Source organism: Protopterus annectens, chromosome 14.part0, assembly GCF_019279795.1.
Source record: "Protopterus annectens isolate FY-2018-M chromosome 14.part0, PAN1.0, whole genome shotgun sequence".
Taxonomy (NCBI): Eukaryota; Metazoa; Chordata; order Ceratodontiformes; family Protopteridae; genus Protopterus; species Protopterus annectens.
In genome coordinates, this window is record NC_056748.1 from 894031486 (window position 1) to 894054760 (window position 23275).

The 23275-nt window shown below is 37.9% G+C and overlaps 1 protein-coding gene across 1 annotated transcript in view; it reads right to left on the reverse strand.

The window, feature by feature from the left end:
* The window catches only part of LOC122789325 (cytochrome P450 26C1), a 225712-nt gene that overhangs the window by 97854 nt on the left and 104583 nt on the right, over positions 1-23275 (reverse strand). The window contains exons 5-6 of the mRNA XM_044056687.1: positions 9015-9170; positions 6795-7436 (exon numbers count right to left, since the gene is read on the reverse strand). Coding sequence (XP_043912622.1) covers positions 6795-7436; positions 9015-9170 — 798 coding nt within the window. The remainder of the gene's footprint in view (positions 1-6794; positions 7437-9014; positions 9171-23275) is intronic.

Genomic DNA, 23275 nt, shown 5'->3' on the forward strand with positions numbered 1-23275 from the left:
CTGACTGATGAATGCACAGACAGGTGTGCATTTGAGATTTTTCCGATGACTACTCCAGTTTTCTCATTTACTGATTAGCATAGGACAGATGGAATATTACAGCAGCTCTTTAAACTGAGACCAAACTCTCTGGTCAAAAGATAGCTATTGCCTGTTAGAAGGAAATCAGTTTTCTGTTAGTGTTATATCATTACTCAAAATATAAATTTTTATCACGTTTTCATTTCACATAAGATACCTGTAGGAGTGCAACACTTATGTTGAGTGTTGCCAAAAATGAATGTATAAAAATCTAATGGTTTCAAACATGTCAGAGGGGGACATTTAATGCACTGATTCAGCGGAAAAATGGTCTTGATTCAATTTCTTATCAGAAATATGCTGGTCTCAATTGTCAGTGTAGAACTGATACTAATATAGCTAGATTTGTCTTTATCATAAAAAAAGAGTGTTATTAGGGAGTTTTCCGAAATTGTTTTGGAAGAAAATGAAGGAGTTACCTGGTAGCTGTTAAGGAATTGATAGCCATGGTCATATAAATATTGATAATATCTCAGCAATAGGCCTTGAGACAGTAAATAATGAATGCCTCATGCTAATCAAACCCTTCGTCATAATCAAACAAAATATTCTGTTTCACATTTTGTATCTATTTTTATAGAAAAAGCTTCAAAAATTGCCTGCAAGTTGTTAAGGACCTCCAAAAGAAAAATGATCTCTTGTCCTCCTCAGTACAAGTGACATTCCGAAGTTTGTTTAAGTTACATATAGCAAAGTCATTGATTCATATCTTTATCTATTCTCTTCCTACATATAGGTTCATCGATAATGACTAGGCAATCCGTCTGCTGACTAATACATCTCTAAACAATAACCACACAGTGACCATAGGTAAGACTCAAACCTTGCATCTTTTGTTTGCAAAGTAAGCACCTTAACCACTATGCCAACCTCCAGTATCAAGTCCCCATCTTCAAACATTCTATTATATGACCGTTGCTCATAACTTTATTCACTATCTCTATCCATCATTTTTGTCATGTAGCCTACCTATGCCTATGTACCAATTAACTTTAAAAGATATTTTTTAGCTAGTATTTGGAGTCTATTGATAAATATAGGCTGCTGACTAAAATTCAGCATATTTGCAGTACGGGTTACAAATGTTAAAAGCAATTAAGGCTGCAGATGCTATATATGATAGTATGCATAAAAAGGTATTCGTAGGAGGCAAGCTACAGATCAGACTGACTGCAGATCATGGTTTATAATGCTTCCACAGCCAAAATCACTAACTAATAAGAAATAAATCCACGACACTGCCAAAAGATACACCAGCTAATCATTACATCAAAGACATACTGAGCATTCGGAAGTGAAACAAGGACCCGGAACTGTGAGCCTATCATAGTATGGATGGAATGTGTCCATAACACAGTACTTTACTCTGAAGAAGCCCACGGAATGATGGGTGAAAGCGCTCAGTATATCTTTGATGTAATAAATGGCTGTTGTATCTTTTGGCAGTGTCACGGATTTTTTTCTTATTAGATCATGGTTTATGCCTTAATCAAACTTCAGAACCTCAGCATTGATGAGGGGAAACTTATCTGGTTAAGAAACTGATAGAGCATACTTCTCATATTTTATCAAGTAACTCTTTCTCTGATATATCTTGATTCAAAACTGGTATACCCAGGATTTGATTTTAGGATCAGTGCTTTCTATCTCTTTATTAATGACCTAGCTGTGAAACTTCCCACATCTTCATATTACAAATTTAGGATGATTGTTGATTTCTTCTAAAAGCAGGAAAGAAATCTTTATCAATTCATAAAAGGGCTTTAGTAGTGTCTAGAATTGATACAGAAGAAGTCAATGTATACAATTTAACAAGAGGTTTTCAAAATAAAAAAACACACACACAAGTATCCTTTTGATTTTTGATAACTCTCACAGATGCAAGGACCCTCCCCATATAACGGATCTTCACAACACCTATCATGAACAAATCTGCTTTCATGAATACCTTTGAACTTGATTGAATCTTTTATTCTCTATCAAACAGTAGGCATAGTCTGGAGTAGATAAGGTCTGAGAGCAGGTTAGGGTGCATTGTAAAATAACCAATTTATTACCATTTGATGCAAGGAAAGTACTTGATATTAACTGTGTTTAGTTTTTTCCCTAAATATGGATACAGACTTGTGTCATAAGACTTAAATCCTCTTATGACACAACAAAGAACACTTGGTAAAATCTGTAAATTTCACTTTCTTGTAATTAAGAAAATCACTGTCTGTTGTTAAAAAAGCAAATGGTCTCCCATTTTTGCAATATCTGCTTTACATTACTTTTTGTATCCATGTCTTTCAAACTAGCTTAAATAAACTACTGTCAACTCCTGGTTCAGAAAACAATTAATGTAAAAAGGCACACCAAGGTACCAAAAAATCACCAGTAAAAAATCCAAGGTACCCAAAGAAGGGAAGTCCAGCCACAAAACAAATAAAAACAAGCTTCTCGTTTGGCCTGGAAGTCTGCATCTGATGAAGTACTTTAAATGAAAACATATTTGTGGAGTTTGTTAAGAAAAGTTAATGTGGTTTGGTTCATTGGAATAAAGCTGTTTTTATTCATTTTGTGGCTGGACTTCCCTTCTTTGGGTACCTTGTACTTTTTTTCAGAAAACAATTGCCAAAACTTCTAGCTACCCTTTTAGGTTGCAGGATCAGGGAGCCCTTATTCTTATGAGGCTGACATTTGATTTGTGGCAGGAGAAAAAGCCTTCACTATAACTGCACTGGCAACCTGGAACACAATCTCACTTCTTCTTCCTCGTCTTTTTTCAGCTGCTCCCATTAGGGGTCGCCACAGCAGATCAACTGTTTCCATTTCTTCCTGTCCTCTGCATCTTGCTCTGTCACACCATCCACCTGCATGTCCTCTCAAACCACATCCATAAACCTTATCTTAGGCCTCCCTCTTTTCCTGTTACCTGGCAGCTTCATCCTTAGCATCTTTTTCCCAATATACTTTGCATCCCTCCTCAGCACATGACCAAACCAACGTAATCTTGCCTCTCTGGCTTTGTCTCCAAACCTTCCAACCTGGGCTGACCCTCTAATATACTTATTCCTAATCCTGTCCATCCTCGTCAGACCCAGTGCAAATCTTAACATCTTCAACTCTGCCATGTCAAGCTCTGACTCTTGCCTTTTTGTCATTGCCACTGTCTCCAACCTATATAACATAGCTGGTCTCACTACCCTCTTGTAGACCTTCCCTTTCACTCTTACTGGTACTCATCTGTCACAAATCACTCCTGACACTCTTCTCCACCCACTCCATCCTGCTTGTACTCTCTTCTTCACCTCTCCTCCACACTCACCATTACTCTGAACTGTTGATCCCAAGTACTTAAACTCATCCACCTTCACTACCTCTACTCCCTGCATCCTCACCATTCCTCTATCCTCCCTCTCATTCACACACATATAGTCTGTCTTAGTCCTGCTGACCTTCATTCCTCTTCTCTCTAGAGCATATCTCCACCTCTCTAGGGTCTCCTCCACCTGTTCCCTACTCTCACTACAGATCACAATGTCATCTGCGAACATCATAGTCCACGGGGTTTCCTGTCTCATCTCGTCTGTCAACCTGTCCATCACCTTTGCAAATAAGAAAGGGCTCAGAGCTGATCCTTGATGTAATCCCAGCTCCACCTTAAACACATCCATCACTCCCACCACAGACCTCACTGCTGTCACACTACCCTCGTACATATCCTGTACCACTCTTACATACTTCTCTGACACTCCCAACTTCCTCATACAATACCACAACTCCTCTCTAGGCTCCCTGTCATATGCTTTCTCTAAGTCCACAAAGACACAATGCATCTCCTTCTGACCTTCTCTGTACTTCTCCATTAACACTCTCAGAGCAAACATCGCATCTGTAGTGCTCTTTCCTGGCATGAAACCATACTGCTGATCACTAATCATCACCTCCCTTCTTAACCTAGCTTCCACTACTCTTTCCCATAACTTCATGCTGTGACTGATCAGTTTAATCTCTCTGTAGTTACTACAGCTCTGCACATCACCCTTATTCTTAAAAATCGGTACCAAAACACTTTTTCTCCATTCCTCAGGCATCCTCTCACTTTCCAAGATTTCATTAAACAATCTAGTTAAAAACTCCAATGCCATTTCACCTAAACACCTCCATGCTTCCACAGGTATGTCATCTGGACCAACAGCCTTTCTGTTCTTCATCCTCTTCATAGTTATCCTTACTTCCTCCTTGCTAATCCACTGCACTTCATGATTCACTATATGCACATCATCCAACCTTCTCTCCCTCTCATTCTCTTCATTCATCAACCCCTCAAAGTACTCTTTCCATCTGCTCAACACACACTCCTCGCTTGTGAGTACATTTCCCTCATTATCCTTTATCACCCTTACCTGCTGCACATATTTACTAGCTCGGTCCCACTGTCTAGCCAATCGGTACAGGTCCTTTTCTCCCTCCTTAGTGTCCAACCTTTTATACAACTCTTCATACGCCTTATCCTTAGCCTTCGCCACCTCTCTCTTTGACATGCACCTCATCTCTTTATACTCTTGTCTACTTTCTTCATCTCTTTGACAATCCCACTTCTTCTTCGCCAACTTCTTTCTCTGTATACTCTCCTGTACTTCCTCATTCCACCACCAGGTCTCCTTGTCCTCCTTCCTCTTTCCAGATGTCACACCAAGCACCTTTCTAGCCATCTCTCTTACTAGCTCTGCTGTAGCTACCCAGCTATTCGGTAACTCTTCCCTGCCACCCAGTGCCTGTCTTAACTCTTCCCTGAACATCACCTCACAATTACCCTTTTTCAATTTCCACCATTTGATCCATGGTGCTGCCCTTACACTCATCTTCCTCTTTTTGATCACCAGTATCATCCTACAAACCACCATCCTATGCTGCCTAACTACACTTTCCCCTGCCACCACTTTACAGTCTCCAATCTCATTCAGACTGGCCCTTCTACACAAGATATAATCCACCTGCGTGCATCTTCCTCCACTCTTGTATGTCACCCTATGCTCCTCCCTCTTGTTAAAATACATATTCACCACAGCCATGTCCATCCTTTTCGCAAAATCCACTACTATCTGACCTTCTGCATTCCTTTGCTTAACACCATACCTACCCATCACTTCCTCATCCCCTCTGTTCCCTTCACCAACATGCCCATTGAAATCTGCTCCATTCACCAGTCTCTCACCCTTGGGTACAGTCATCACCACTTCATCCAACTCACTCCAAAATTTTTCTTTCTCATCCATCGCACACCCAACTTGTGGAGCATATACACTAACAACATTCATCATTACACCATCAATTTCCAGCTTCATAAACATCACTCTATCCGACACTCTTTTCACCTCCAAAACACTCTTAGCATACTGTTCCTTCAGGATAATGCCTACGCCATTTCTCCTCCCATCCACACCATGATAAAACAATTTGAAACCACCTCCAATACACCTAGCCTTGCTCTCCTTCCATCTGGTCTCTTGCACACACAATATACCAGCCTTCCTTTGGTCCACAATATCAGCTAGCTCTCTCCCTATACCAGTCATACTGCCAACATTGAAAGTTCCGACCCTCACTATCACAGTCCTAGCTTTTACCTGTCTTCGGGCATGCCTTCCTCCTCTTCTCCTCCTTCGGCCACCAGTAGCCCAATTTCTGCCAGCACCCTGTTGGCCAACAGTACTGGTGGCGGTTGTTGCTAACCCGGGCCTCGACCGATCCGGTATGTATTTCTGTACTGTTGTCTGCATGTATGATATGGCAAAATTTTACGCCGGATGCCCTTCCTGATGCAACCCTCCCCATTTATCCGGGCTTGGGAATGGCACAAAGAAATGCACTGACTTGTGGAACACAATCTCACTAAAGTTAAGAAAATGACAAATGTATGCTGTTTTTGCAGTAAAATTATTTGAGCACTAAACAGTGTGTATATGAGTACAAATGCTTTTTAAATAATAGTTACATTTATGCTCGGTGCTACAACTAACTGTCATACTTTTGCATTGCTGAAATCCTTAACAGGCTTCTGTTTACTTTTCCTCTGCTTTCAATTGCTTTATTCATTATAAATCTTATTTGAACCATTGTACTTAGTAATTGTAAAATTCTTTGACTGCTTTATGCATTATAATGCATTATAATTTGTCTATTCCTTTGCATTTAAATAATGTTTACCTAACAGTTTGCTTTTGATACTACGTGATTGCATTCTTATTGAACTGTTTGTCTGTATGCAGTTGTATTGTCCTGTGTGCCACTGGTGTGGTTTATGGCTGAAAAGGATCTTTGGGACAGTTTCCCAACTGGTTAAAAAATAATTACTAAATATATAAACAGACAATGAAAATTTGATGTCAGCTCAGTCATATATTAGAATGTTTAGACAACAGGTCTCAACTATAGAATGTTCACAAACAAGCCTTAAATAACATGTAACTTACTCATATGAGATTAAGCACTGCAGACCCTACCTGTGTAATAGGTTATTCCAGAAAGTCATTAAACTGGGCCAAAGCTTAATTCTTGAAAATGAGTACTTGTGTGTGGTGAGCCTTACCAAATTATCAAAGTATGAAACAAATAAATACAAATTTCTTTCAGCTTAGAGATGGAAATATCAGTAATTACTAACATCAGATGAATGCATGTAACTAAGAAAAACAAGTATAACAGAGACTGAAGCAGTTACTTACATCCAGTTCGAACGTCTGTAAGACTGTCCTGTAACCCCCAGAGACTGGGGGCAAGATACGTAGCACCTCTTTTATTATACAGTCTAGGTATGGCAACTGTTTGAGTGTATCCAAGGTCACTTGTGGTTGGCAGCTGCAGCCTTGTGTGACATTCTTTAGGTAGCTCTGGTTCAAATGACCATTGGTACATAACTTGTACATCTTTTTTTGAGAGATGCTTTCTTGCTCTTGGTCCTTGGAAGTCACCTTTTGTGTACCATTGCAGGTACAGCCATCTTCAGCCAACTTAGGTTTCACTGAATGAGAAGAAAAGTGCGACCTGTCTGTGTTTCCGCTAGCATCTGATACAGTGCAGTCCTTGTGTGAGCACATATGCCTCTGGGAGCCAGCTGGCTGTGTAACTGTACCACCACTGTTTGCAGAGATCTGATCTTCTTTATGACAGTCTGTTGGCTGTTTTTTGCATCCCATTGGGGTAACAGCAGGTTGTAAGTGGTCTTGGTCCTGACTGAGTCCAAATGATACTAGCTCCTGTTTCAAGCGGCTAATCACCCTGGGCTCTTTCAGTAACAGCAGGATCAAAGACGTGCTTGCACTTGCCGTGGTGAAGAATGCAGCAAATATAAGTTCTACTGACAGCTCCTTAAATGCAAATGTGAAAAAAATAAATATTCTATGTGACAAAGAGTACCAATGCATAGCCGGAGTCTAAAAATCAAAAACTATTTCCTTAATTGCCTACCCTGTCTTAAAGCAAAGTTCTTTAAGAATGATTAAAAAATGCTAATACAAGTTCATGATTAGCTACCCTTCATTTTGGTATTCAGATGACCTATAACAAATGACAATTCAATGTGTTTATAAGACACAAGAATATTAGATGAAGTAAATGACATTGTAATAAATAACTACTTACAAAATATAGGGCTAGCCATTCTTTATTAGACATATTTCACTAAATATTATTAAAATGGTTAATTTCCATGTGTTACTAATTTTCTAAATATTGTGTGTGCTTTACCTAAGGAGTATGTTGGAAATATTTTAGTATTTAGTTTCTGCACTTCAAACAATTTTATTTTTAAGATCTCTATTTAATCAAAGTAAAGCTTGCTTATGTTATAGAACACACTGGGTCAATTTCCAAAATACTTGCTCACAATGTAAGGGTCTTACTCTGGTGTAACCCTGCCCAGATTCTGAAATACTTGTTCTTGGTGAAAATGACTTTCTTCTTTACAAACAGGCATAACACCCGAATAAGTAACTTACACTGACAGCAAAATTATTGGAGTCTGGCCCACTGTTTATGACATGTTAGCCCAAATGTGATTTCCTCAAATGAAAGTTAAACTGTATAAACCAAAACAGGAGTTATACTTTTTTCCAGAGATTAAGTGACTATGGAGTTGATTATTATAAAGTGGGAGGAGAGAGATTCTCTAATTAGATAGGTTGTGCAGAATTTGCTCCCATATAAAACAGCTTTGGTTGTGGTGTTTTATTTATTTTTATCCAGCAAAATTGCATTCATAGAAAAACAGTTCACACAGCTACACTACAACTATTGAGCATTGATTTGGATCAAAGATAAATTTTTCATATCCATTTTCACCAAGCCAACTATATAAAATATTCTCACCCTGGCATCTGAAAATTCTGGTCACATTGCAGTCTAGTCACTTGCATATAACACAGCATATACATAGCACGTACTAACTCATGAACATGAATACAGTTCATCACTTATATGAGTCCCCTGCAAAATACTGACTTTGAGCTTCACAGTAAGCCACTTTGTCAATCATAAGTGATCTACAAGTCAGCTTGTGAGAGAGACATATGTAGACAGTGCAACAGCACTTAGAGAGCAATATTGTCATTATTGTTTAAAACAGAAGGAATACTGCTTGGGAATTGTAAAATCCATAAGTCTTAATGCCCTGAGTCGGCGTTCATTGCATTACATTGTGTTAACACATAGGAAAACCCACATGCACCTGTAGATGGTCATACATATATAGTTCAGCACACCACACTTTACCTCACATATACATACATGTACAGACACAGTTTTTTATCACTCAGGAAGATAAAAAAGTAAAGGCATATCCAGCAACAATGATGTAGTCTGAAAAGCATGGTTTTAAATTTAAATCTAAATAGCTGAAAGTGTGCCCTGGTTGAGTGTAGCAAGTTAAAAAGAAGATGGGTACTTACCTTTAATTCCTGCATGCTGAGTTCTCGACCGTGTTCTTTTGCACCATTAATCATAAAGTCTAGTGCATCAGTATAGCCTTCACATTTTTTCTTTTGCAGTTTCTCCTTGATGGCCTTTTCTATACACCTATGAATCACATCACGGGCTTTTATACCCTATAAAATAAGACGCACATATTAGTTTACATTTGTCTGAATCATTCTGAATTAAGATGCATACAGACACACATAGGAATGGTTAAGACAGGTCCGGTAGTTCTAGTAAATGAGAAGAGAAGATGGTGGCAGCTGATATTCAGATGTGGGGGGGGGGACACATACATACATGCACGCACGCATACATGCGTGCACACGCACACACACACACACACATGCACTTTCACACATACAAATGAATTTGGGCTCAGCTTACTTAGCCGATAATTCAGATATTTAATGTTCAAGTGATTTTGCATGGTGTCGTCTGGCACATGGCCAATAATCTGAAACACACAGGAAGCTACCTACTACAACAAAAATCAAGGAATCTTCTAAACCAAAGCTTCTAAATACTTATAGCTAAATTGGAACATAAAAAGCATGATTTGTAACTACCAATTTACTGAAACAAGGAACCTTCAGTGAAAATATGCACTTACTTCACTCTAAGGCCATTTCTCTTAGATTCAAAACACATACTTGGGCTGTGTGGAAGCAGCTACTTTTACTTTTGTGTTACTCCAACAAGCTGAAATTAATCCACAAACAAATAACAAGTGAAGGATCCCAAAAGCAATGAAGAGGCACACGTTGTCCTGAACGCAATTTATTTGACTCAAACAGTAAAACAGCGTTTTCGCCACACTCATAAGGTGGCTTCATCAGAGGAAAAAGGGGGCAGCCAGAATCAAACACCTTAAGTACAGAGCAGTTAATTAAGTGCAAGTGCAGCCAATTAGCAATAAAATATTAAACAGGGAAGAACTTTTGTACATAATGAGGCACTGAAACACAAAACTTTAACAAGTGCCTTACAAAAACAATTTGCAGTTTAAAAAAATTGTTATAAGTGTACATATAAAAGTATACTTATAAAAAGGTGATTAACACACCAATCCCCATTATTCAACAAGGGAAAAACATAATAAAAAAGTACTTAGGTGAAGAAAGAATAACACACATCTATGTACTAATAATAAAATTACAATAAAGAATCAAATGTTACAAGAAGTAACAGTCACTTACAGGACAAGTTTTCTTTAAAATGCACGAATTATGTACTATTTTAAATACAAAGCTTTAAAAGAAAACACTGCTCATGAGGAAAAGGAATAACCCCATGTGTAATGTATGTAATTTAAATATCCAGATGTGCATACATAAAAAAGGGTTTCATGCTTAAGAACCAAGACAGTAGCAAATTGCTTAATACTACTTAAGCCCACAGTATAAACTGCTAGAAAAAAAGCCTTGAAAAAGCTATCATGGGGGTTGAAAAACCTTATACCAAAAGCACAAAATTAATAAAACACATTCTTATCTCATGTAAGATTTTAATTTGAGATAAGGTGCAATATTACAGCTCTCATTCAACCCCGGAGGGTTGAAAGCATTAAGTTTGAGCTGCCAAAGTAGCTCACATGTTTCAAGCATAAGGGCAGTCGGCCCTCCCCTAAGTGGTGTTGGGAGGTGGTCAATGCCCATAAAGGAGAAAGCATGCCCCGGGTAGGAACAAATGTGCTTAGCTAGCGCGTTTTCGCACTTCTTATTTTTGACGGCATATAAATGTTGGTACATTCTGTCCTTGAGTCTTCTATCCGTCTTACCGACGTAGAACTTAAGATAGCAAGCGTAGATCCCCTGGACTCGAGCCGTGAATCAGAAGCAAACAAGCCTGTTGCTTTTTGTCACACAACTTTATTGTAAAACTGCCAGCACCACAAAGCACATCTAGTAAGAATGGTTGAGCGCTTTCATCTGCATTTACCAGATTTCTTCAGAACCATTAGCCTTAACATGTCACTTCCTTTATAAACACAAATTTTTGGCGCCAAAAAATTAATTAATTAAAAACCAAATTGTTAATTAAAAACAAAGTTACTCAGTTTACATTTGTTGTAAAATAATTAAAATGTCACAAAGAATATATAACTGTCATAAAATATACTATATACTAGTACTAAAGTGCATTTTTACAGTAAAAGTAAAGTGCATAATGTGTACAATAGAAAAATGAACAAAATAGAGCGAGACTTGGAAATGTACAGGATGGGAAGAGCGTACATCTGGCCTAAGTATACAGATGAAAGGGAAGGGGTATTTGAAGTAGTAGAAACCAAAGGAAGAAGAAGAAAGTATAGGTTGAACGAAGAAGAAAATTTTCAAGGGGGGCGATTTTACCCAGCACCAAAAAGATGGCAAAGGGGATACAACCAATAGAGAATATAGACGGAATGATTGACGGAGAAGGTGGTGGCAATAGTTTTCAGAAGCATGCACCCCCTACCCCTGTAGAACACAGTAACAATGTGAAGGCATCTACTTTTTGTACTAGTGTAAGTATACCTGAGGAAAATCCAGTAAGGCATCCGAACATACATTGCTTTGAAGGGTTTAAAGTATATAACTATACACAAGTCCAGGTTACTACGGAAATTACCACATTGTTTAGTAAGGGGATGAAATTCATACCCACAGTAAAATTTGATATTTTTGATGCCATAAAAGAGGTCAAGTTATTCTGTAGAAGACTCAATCTTGCCATACAGTTCAACCAAGGTCAGAATAAGGGAATAGTAAATACTAACTGTAACAAGTTAACCAAGAAAAGCACGTATATTCCTGTATCTAATGCACAGATAGGTTTATATGAGAAAATGGTCTGTAAAGATTTAAACATTTTACACAGGAATATAAAGAATAATAAGGTAGATTCCACAGTGAATAAGGACAATTTACTAATTGAAGAAAGGAAATGTTTAGAGAATCTCATTATGAATGATGAGATAAGAATAATGAAGCCAGATAAAGGTGGTGGGATTGTGATTTTTGAAAATAAAGAATATCAAAGGGAAATACAGAAGATCCTAAATGAATCTGGTAATTACGAACAAGTGTCGTTGAACCAAATTAATACAGGACATAGAAGGATCGATTTAGCCATAGAGGAGTATTTACTAGATAGAAGAATAACCAATGAAGTATATGAATTTTTCAAAAATGATTTTCCATTATTATCCAAAGTAATAGGAATACCTAAATTACATAAAAATCTGGAACATCCACCTTTTAGACCTATAATATCTGGCTCTAAATCGAAAACATTCAAGTTAGGAGTAGCCATTGACCATTGGATGAAACACATATATACTAAAGTTAACCACATAGTAAAAGATTCCTGGGACTTTTTGAGCAAACTTACGGATGAAGTTTGGAAGGAAAATTTGATTTTCCTCACAGTCGATGTGAAAGATTTATTTTCCAGCATACCGGCTGACATTGGTCTTGAATATTTTTGTAATAGCATGACCAAATATTCTGGTTGTAGTTGGGACAGGATCAATCTCATCATGGATATGATGGGGCTGGTCCTAGACCACAACTACATCTTCCACTCGGGTCAACACTTCAAACAAACTCGTGGTGTAGCAATGGGGGCTTCTTGTGCCCCCATTTTTGCAAATCTGGTCATGCTCGAGTGGGAGAATAAGTTCATCTTCCCCAGTGTATATTACCAACATATTGAATTATACACTAGGTTCCTGGACGACATGTTTATTTTATGGAAAGGACCAGAAGAGAAGATACAAGAGTTCTTAGAGTACCTTAACAATACTACGGAATTTCTCAAATTTACCTACCAGTATGACAAAATGGGAATAGCATATCTGGATACTTGGATTAGTACTACAGGACAAGGGTTTCAGTCTAGAATATACAGAAAACCCACGTTTTCTAATGACTACATACATTATAGCAGCTGTCATCCTGGTTATATCTTTCGTAATGTAGTCAAAGGCCAATGTATTAGGATAGCAAGAATGTCATCGACTAAGGAGATCATGCAAAGTGAATTGGATGTTGTATTTAAATTATTCTTAGACAGAGGTTATCCTAAACATATGTTGACCGACATTACGTCTTATGTCAAGAAAGAATGGGGTAGTAAATATGTACCACTGCTGGGTACAGGTAGTATGGTGTGTACTAAAGTCCAAATAGATCGAGATAACAGAGTATGCATCATTAGGTTTAACCCCTATACAAACATTATGACAGAAATTTTGAAGAAACATTGGGACTTAATCACAAGTAATGTACCTATTGGAGACATACTAGGTACAAAACCTTCTATAGTATATAAAACAGGTATGAATTTAAAAAGAATGATAGAGACCAAGAAAAAGACCTACATAGGAAATAGTAGGAAGGGTACTACATGTTGTGGTGCATGTAGTCAATGCAAATATATTAACACGAAATGCAGGACGAGACTTAAGAATATTGTTAAATCTGTAGTATATCCTAAGAAGGGTAATTGCAATACACAGCGTATTGTGTACATTGCTGAGTGTGAGAAATGCGATGTATACTATATAGGAAAGACTGAGAGGAAATTCAAAACTCGTATATACGAGCACCTGTATAGTATTAGGAAAGGAGATACTAAGAACGCTTTAAGTAGACACATTATAGAAAAGGGAAGTGAACATAGCTTTAAATTTGCTATTATAGACCAGGTCGAGGTAAATGACAGAGGAGGAAATTGGAAAATATATTTAGCTTGGTTAGAAAGTAAGTGGCAAATATGTTTAGATGCCACATCCCCCCCGGGTATAAATGATTATATAAGTATCAAGCCTTTTTTGGCGTTAGAATAAGAAAATTCATCAGCTTAGTACACTATATATATATTTTATACATTTACACTTTTATTTATTCTATTAAGTAATTTATACATTTCAGCATAGGGTAGATAGTATAAGGGATTCAATAATGAAATGTATTATCCACTGTAAAAATGCACTTTAGTACTAGTATATAGTATATTTTATGACAGTTATATATTCTTTGTGACATTTTAATTATTTTACAACAAATGTAAACTGAGTAACTTTGTTTTTAATTAACAATTTGGTTTTTAATTAATTAATTTTTTGGCGCCAAAAATTTGTGTTTATAAAGGAAGTGACATGTTAAGGCTAATGGTTCTGAAGAAATCTGGTAAATGCAGATGAAAGCGCTCAACCATTCTTACTAGATGTGCTTTGTGGTGCTGGCAGTTTTACAATAAAGTTGTGTGACAAAAAGCAACAGGCTTGTTTGCTTCTGATTCACGGCTCGAGTCCAGGGGATCTACGCTTGCTATCTTAAGAGCTACTGTTTGTTTTTGTTTTATTTTGGTTACCGACGTAGAAGACTGGGCAGCACGTGCAAAAAGCAATATACACCACCGATTTAGTGTCACACATAATGCGGTGGCGAATAAAATATTTTCGCCCTGCTATACAAAAAGTGCTGCCTGTTTTGATATGTGTGCAGAAATTGCAAGCACCACAAGAATAAGAACCATTAGATCTAACACTACGTACACTGGAAGAACTCTGTAAGAGTTCTTTAATGTTCCTTCCCCTTCTGAACACTACAAAGGGCTTGTCACCCAATTTGTCACCTACAAGTCCATTACTAGTTACAAAAAAACAATTTTTGAAGAGAATATTTTGTATTTCATATGAATTCACTCCAAACGTAGAAATAAAACAACAAGATGTAACCTTCAAGGGTGTTAATTCAGTGGGGGAAACAGGGACAGCCAAGTTGTCATTTACACTAAAGTTGGGGTCGACATCATTACTAGTTATAACTTCTAAAGAAAGAAGAGGTCTATAAAAGCCGCTATTTCTTTTATTAAGTACCTCTTCTATTATTTCAGACACCAAACCCCTTGGGTAACCTCGGTTCGCAAAAAGGTCCCCCAAAAGTTGGCATTCGAGATTAAAATCTGTCAATTGACTACACATCCTCACCGCCCTCACTAGTTGCCCCTTAACTATAGCCTTTCTAAGTTTGAAAGGGTGAGAGCTAGTGAAGTGGAGAAAAGAATTGACATATGTGTCTTTCCTATAGATTGTAGATTTTAACCTACCCATAGGGTCAGCTCTGGTAAGTTTTACATCCAGATAGTTCGCACTGTCCACATCAAAATGGGAAGTAAACCTGAGAGAAGGTGTTGTACCATTGAGATAATTAACAAAAGAGTGTGCTGAAAAAGAGTCACCCCTAAAAAGGATAAAAATGTCATCAAGGTAACGAGTGTAGTAAAACAATTTACCATTCCACTCAGGGTTGTTAAGCACAAAGTTTCTTTCCCAGTATGACATAAAGAGGTTGGCCACGGCAGCCCCACATGGAGAGCCCATGGCCACGCCTTTTTTTTGGATGTAAATATCCCTTTCAAACATGAAGAAGTTAGATGACAAAATAATGTTCAACAATTCGGTGACATTATTGATGACACTTGTGGGGGCCCCAAGCTCATTCAAGAGCAAGTCAATCCACTCAACTGCCTCCTGGTGTGGTATGGATGTGTATAAATCAACCACATCTATGGTCAAAAAATTAACATCCATATCTAGCACCAACTCATTCAGGTCAGATAGAAATGACCATGAATCTTTACATATGCTCGGTATACTTTCCACATACTGATTCAACAAAGCATCTACCAGTTTAGAGCAGGGGTAGGTAGGAGATGACCTGCCATCTATTAATGCTCTCATTGGTGGATCCCCAAAGTTTTTATGAATCTTGGGGATCCCAAACATGACGGGGGTCTTAGCATATAAAATGTCTATGTATTTGTAAGTCTCCTCATCTATTCTACCATTAATAAAAAGGTCCCTCAAGTAACCCCTTGTCCTATTAGCACTAATGTTCATCTCGTTGACAGATGAGATTTCATATGAGTCGGAATCGAGGACCCTATGCATTCTTTCTACATAATCCACTTGTTCAAAAATGGCTAGTCCGCCACCTTTGTCAGGCTTGATAATCCTGACCCCTGCACTACGCAGGTCACACAACGCCTCCAGTTGTTCTTTTGAAATATTGAAGCAGTTGGGACCAGAGTTAGGGCTCTTCATCAAAAACCTGATATCCAACTCACAAGCACTTTCAAACATTTTGAGGGCCACATGAAGGGGAGGGTAAATACACTCGAGAGCTTTAATTTTGGAACCAAAGGTTCTGCAGAAAGATTAAACAAGAGTTTCAAATTCAATTTACGTACATAGCATTTTAAATCAAGTAAGACCCTAGCCAAGTCACATTTTCTCGAAGGGACAAAGGTGTTACCCAGAGCTAATAACTCTACAAGTTCTGGTTCCAAAGTAAGATGTGAAAAATTATAAATGGTAAAGTCACCTTTCTTATTCGTGACAATCCTAAGGGGGACACTCGAAGCACCTAGGGGGTCTTTATCTAGTTGTTCCAATTCCTGTTCCCCCTGCGTTGTCCCTTGTTGTTCCTGTTCCCTAAAAAAGCATTACTAGTGTTAGGTGCGTTGTTATAACAAGCGGGAGTAGTCGTATCAATATTCTCCCCACTTGTATCCTGCCTATTTCTATTTCGGTTACTCCTACGTAAAGGTTGATCATTTCTCAGTGAAGTATCCTGTCTGTCTACAATATCAGAATCAACAACAGGATTAACATCAGGTAATTCAGTTGAGTCATGCACACCAGTAGTATTAGTTTGAACTCGCAAATTAGGAAAGGCCATATCTCTAGAATAGGATAACCTATCTCTATGCAATTTTTTAGCTTTATTAGTTTTTAACTTGACCATATAAGTATCAATACTAGAAAAAATCCATGAATGGTCATATTTAAATTGTAAAAATGCATTATTGATCTTAATTTCCTCATCAAGTAAACAGACCTCTTTAGTCAGTTCAACAATACATAAGGAATAATGTTTAACAAGCAGTTCGAGCAAGTGCAAGCCCTGCGTCTGAAAAAGAAGCTTTAAATCAGTTAAAAAGTCATTACTGTTAAGCAAGCTAGAGGGTACAAAATTACTCCTCAGTCCCTTAAAGACAATACCCTCGCTTAAGCACTGTTTAAAGTACGCAGTTTCCAATTGCATTTTCCTAAGCTTAAGTGTCTTAGAGTCCAACATTTTGAGTTTATCTGACAAGCTGGCACCAGAATTAGCGACAGCACCTCGGTCTTGCACCGGCGGGGCGTCATTAGGAGGCTTTACAAACAAAAGAAAGTCACCTGTATTAGCAATCCATTCGGATATGGTTGCTCCACCAATAAGTGCTTCAACCCGTTCTGCAGGCTCTGGCCGTGAAGGATTACGCTGGTTACCATAGGCATCTGTTGGAGAATTAACAAAGGGCAGAGCCGCCCTAGGTAGTTGCGCCGCTGTTATCGATGCCTGTGAGTTGGAATCATGTCCATTAACCAAATTTCTCATATTGTAAATGTCGCTTTGCCGAGATGCCAAAGAACTTTCAAACAAAGAAAAGCGCTCATTGAGCGCATCAATTTTCTGCGACAGCGAAAACAGCAAGTTAGGCATACCCGTAACATCCGAGTTAGATGTATCTAAAATAACTTGACTCGCAGGACTCTCCATGTTAAAGGATCCACAAAAGAGAAACACCAACAAGCTGAAATTAATCCACAAACAAATAACAAGTGAAGGATCCCAAAAGCAATGAAGAGGCACACGTTGTCCTGAACGCAATTTATTTGACTCAAACAGTAAAACAGCGTTTTCGCCACACTCATAAGGTGGCTTCATCAGAGGAAAAAGGGGGCAGCCAGAATCAAACACCTTAAGTACAGAGCAGTTAATTAAGTGCAAGTGCAGCCAATTAGCAATAAAATATTAAACAGGGAAGAAGTTTTGTACATAATGAGGCACTGAAACACAAAACTTTAACAAGTGCCTTACAAAAACAATTTGCAGTTTAAAAAAATTGTTATAAGTGTACATATAAAAGTATACTTATAAAAAGGTGATTAACACACCAATCCCCATTATTCAACAAAGGAAAAACATAATAAAAAAGTACTTAGGTGAAGAAAGAATAACACACATCTATGTACTAATAATAAAATTACAATAAAGAATCAAATGTTACAAGAAGTAACAGTCACTTACAGGACAAGTTTTCTTTAAAATGCACGAATTATGTACTATTTTAAATACAAAGCTTTAAAAGAAAACACTGCTCATGAGGAAAAGGAATAACCCCATGTGTAATGTATGTAATTTAAATATCCAGATGTGCATACATAAAAAAGGGTATCATGCTTAAGAACCAAGACAGCAGCAAATTGCTTAATACTACTTAAGCCCACAGTATAAACCTACCCGGGGCATGCTTTCTCCTTTATGGGCATTGACCACCTCCCAACACCACTTAGGGGAGGGCCGACTGCCCTTATGCTTGAAACATGTGAGCTACTTTGGCAGCTCAAACTTAATGCTTTCAACCCTCCGGGGTTGAATGAGAGCTGTAATATTGCACCTTATCTCAAATTAAAATCTTACATGAGATAAGAATGTGTTTTATCAATTTTGTGCTTTTGGTATAAGGTTTTTCAACCCCCATGATAGCTTTTTCAAGGCTTTTTTTCTAGCAGTTTATACTGTGGGCTTAAGTAGTATTAAGCAATTTGCTACTGTCTTGGTTCTTAAGCATGATACCCTTTTTTATGTATGCACATCTGGATATTTAAATTACATACATTACACATGGGGTTATTCCTTTTCCTCATGAGCAGTGTTTTCTTTTAAAGCTTTGTATTTAAAATAGTACATAATTCGTGCATTTTAAAGAAAACTTGTCCTGTAAGTGACTGTTACTTCTTGTAACATTTGATTCTTTATTGTAATTTTATTATTAGTACATAGATGTGTGTTATTCTTTCTTCACCTAAGTACTTTTTTATTATGTTTTTCCCTTGTTGAATAATGGGGATTGGTGTGTTAATCACCTTTTTATAAGTATACTTTTATATGTACACTTATAACAATTTTTTTTTAAACTGCAAATTGTTTTTGTAAGGCACTTGTTAAAGTTTTGTGTTTCAGTGCCTCATTATGTACAAAAGTTCTTCCCTGTTTAATATTTTATTGCTAATTGGCTGCACTTGCACTTAATTAACTGCTCTGTACTTAAGGTGTTTGATTCTGGCTGCCCCCTTTTTCCTCTGATGAAGCCACCTTATGAGTGTGGCGAAAACGCTGTTTTACTGTTTGAGTCAAATAAATTGCGTTCAGGACAACGTGTGCCTCTTCATTGCTTTTGGGATCCTTCACTTGTTATTTGTTTGTGGATTAATTTCAGCTTGTTGGTGTTTCTCTTTTGTGGATCCTTTAACATGGAGAGTCCTGCGAGTCAAGTTATTTTAGATACATCTAACTCGGATGTTACGGGTATGCCTAACTTGCTGTTTTCGCTGTCGCAGAAAATTGATGCGCTCAATGAGCGCTTTTCTTTGTTTGAAAGTTCTTTGGCATCTCGGCAAAGCGACATTTACAATATGAGAAATTTGGTTAATGGACATGATTCCAACTCACAGGCATCGATAACAGCGGCGCAACTACCTAGGGCGGCTCTGCCCTTTGTTAATTCTCCAACAGATGCCTATGGTAACCAGCGTAATCCTTCACGGCCAGAGCCTGCAGAACGGGTTGAAGCACTTATTGGTGGAGCAACCATATCCGAATGGATTGCTAATACAGGTGACTTTCTTTTGTTTGTAAAGCCTCCTAATGACGCCCCACCGGTGCAAGACCGAGGTGCTGTCGCTAATTCTGGTGCCAGCTTGTCAGATAAACTCAAAATGTTGGACTCTAAGACACTTAAGCTTAGGAAAATGCAATTGGAAACTGCGTACTTTAAACAGTGCTTAAGCGAGGGTATTGTCCCTAGGGACTGAGGAGTAATTTTGTACCCTCTAGCTTGCTTAACAGTAATGACTTTTTAACTGATTTAAAGCTTCTTTTTCAGATGCAGGGCTTGCACTTGCTCGAACTGCTTGTTAAACATTATTCCTTATGTATTGTTGAACTGACTAAAGAGGTCTGTTTACTTGATGAGGAAATTAAGATCAATAATGCATTTTTACAATTTAAATATGACCATTCACGGATTTTTTCTAGTATTGATACTTATATGGTCAAGTTAAAAACTAATAAAGCTAAAAAATTGCATAGAGATAGGTTATCCTATTCTAGAGATATGGCCTTTCCTAATTTGCGAGTTCAAACTAATACTACTGGTGTGCATGACTCAACTGAATTACCTGATGTTAATACTGTTGTTGATTCTGATATTGTAGACAGACAGGATACTTCACTGAGAAATGATCAACCTTTATGTAGGAGTAACCGAAATAGAAATAGGCAGGATACTAGTGGGGAGAATATTGATACGACTACTCCCGCTTGTTATAACAACGCACCTAACACTAGTAATGCTTTTTTAGGGAACAGGAACAACAAGGGACAACGCAGGGGGAACAGGAATTGGAACAACTAGATAAAGACCCCCTAGGTGCTTCGAGTGTCCCCCTTAGGATTGTCACGAATAAGAAAGGTGACTTTACCATTTATAATTTTTCACATCTTACTTTGGAACCAGAACTTGTAGAGTTATTAGCTCTGGGTAACACATTTGTCCCTTCAAGAAAATGTGACTTGGCTAGGGTCTTACTTGATTTAAAATGCTATGTACGTAAATTGAATTTGAAACTCTTGTTTAATCTTTCTGCAGAACCTTTGGTTCCAAAATTAAAGCTCTCGAGTGTATTTAACCCTCCCCTTCATGTGGCCCTCAAAATGTTTGAAATTGCTTGTGAGTTGGATATCAGGTTTTTGATGAAGAGCCCTAACTCTGGTCCCAACTGCTTCAATATTTCAAAAGAACAACTGGAGGCGTTGTGTGACCTGCGTAGTGCAGGGGTCAGGATTATCAAGCCTGACAAAGGTGGCGGACTAGCCATTTCTGAACAAGTGGATTATGTAGAAAGAATGCATAGGGTCCTCGATTCCGACTCATATGAAATCTCATCTGTCAACGAGATGAACATTAGTGCTAATAGGACAAGGGGTTACTTGAGGGACCTTTTTATTAATGGTAGAATAGATGAGGAGACTTACAAATACATAGACATTTTACATGCTAAGACCCCCGTCATGTTTGGGATCCCCAAGATTCATAAAAACTTTGGGGATCCACCAATGAGAGCATTAATAGATGGCAGGTCATCTCCTACCTACCCCTGCTTTAAACTGGTAGATGCTTTGTTGAATCAGTATGTGGAAAGTATACCGAGCATATGTAAAGATTCATGGTCATTTCTATCTGACCTGAATGAGTTGGTGCTAGATATGGATGTTAATTTTTTGACCATAGATGTGGTTGATTTATACACATCCATACCACACCAGGAGGCAGTTGAGTGGATTGACTTGCTCTTGAATGAGCTTGGGGCCCCCACAAGTGTCATCAATAATGTCACCGAATTGTTGAACATTATTTTGTCATCTAACTTCTTCATGTTTGAAAGGGATATTTACATCCAAAAAAAAGGCGTGGCCATGGGCTCTCCATGTGGGGCTGCCGTGGCCAACCTCTTTATGTCATACTGGGAAAGAAACTTTGTGCTTAACAACCCTGAGTGGAATGGTAAATTGTTTTACTACACTCGTTACCTTGATGACATTTTTATCCTTTTTAGGGGTGACTCTTTTTCAGCACACTCTTTTGTTAATTATCTCAATGGTACAACACCTTTTCTCAGGTTTACTTCCCATTTTGATGTGGACAGTGCGAACTATCTGGATGTAAAACTTACCAGAGCTGACCCTATGCGTAGGTTAAAATCTACAATCTATAGGAAAGACACATATGTCAATTCTTTTCTCCACTTCACTAGCTCTCACCCTTTCAAACTTAGAAAGGCTATAGTTAAGGGGCAACTAGTGAGGGCGGTGAGGATGTGTAGTCAATTGACAGATTTTAATCTCGAATGCCAACTTTTGGGGGACCTTTTTGCGAACCGAGGTTACCCAAGGGGTTTGGTGTCTGAAATAATAGAAGAGGTACTTAATAAAAGAAATAGCGGCTTTTATAGACCTCTTCTTTCTTTAGAAGTTATAACTAGTAATGATGTCGACCCCAACTTTAGTGTAAACGACAACTTGGCTGTCCCTGTTTCCCCCACTGAATTAACACCCTTGAAGGTTACATCTTGTTGTTTTATTTCTACGTTTGGAGTGAATTCATATGAAATACAAAATATTCTCTTCAAAAATTGGTTTTTTGTAACTAGTAATGGACTTGTAGGTGACAAATTGGGTGACAAGCCCTTTGTAGTGTTCAGAAGGGGAAGGAACATTAAAGAACTCTTACAGAGTTCTTCCAGTGTACGTAGTGTTAGATCTAATGGTTCTTATTCTTGTGGTGCTTGCAATTTCTGCACACATATCAAAACAGACAGCACTTTTTGTATAGCAGGGCGAAAATATTTTATTCGCCACCGCATTATGTGTGACACTAAATCGGTGGTGTATATTGCTTTTTGCACGTGCTGCCCAGTCTTCTACGTCGGTAAGACGGATAGAAGACTCAAGGACAGAATGTACCAACATTTATATGCCGTCAAAAATAAGAAGTGCGAAAATGCGCTAGCTAAGCACATTTGTTCCTACCCGGGGCATGCTTTCTCCTTTATGGGCATTGACCACCTCCCAACACCACTTAGGGGAGGGCCGACTGCCCTTATGCTTGAAACATGTGAGCTACTTTGGCAGCTCAAACTTAATGCTTTCAACCCCCCGGGGTTGAATGAGAGCTGTAATATTGCACCTTATCTCAAATTAAAATCTTATATGAGATAAGAATGTGTTTACTAACTTTGTGCTTTTTGTATAAGATTTTCAACCCCCATGATAGCTTTTTTAAGGCTTTTTTATAGCAGTTTATACTGTGGGCTTAGGTAGTACTAAGCAATTTGCTACTGTCTTTGGTTCTTAAGCATGAAACCATTTTCTTATGTATGCATATCTTGATATCTAAATTACATGCATTACACATGGGGTTATTCCTTTTCCTCATGAGCAGTGTTGTCTTTTAAAACTTTGTACTTAAAATAGTACATATTTTTTGCATTTTAAAGAAAACTTGTCCTGTAAGTGACTATCACTCCTTGTAATACTTGTTCCCTCATTGTAATTTTATTTTGAGTACATAGGTG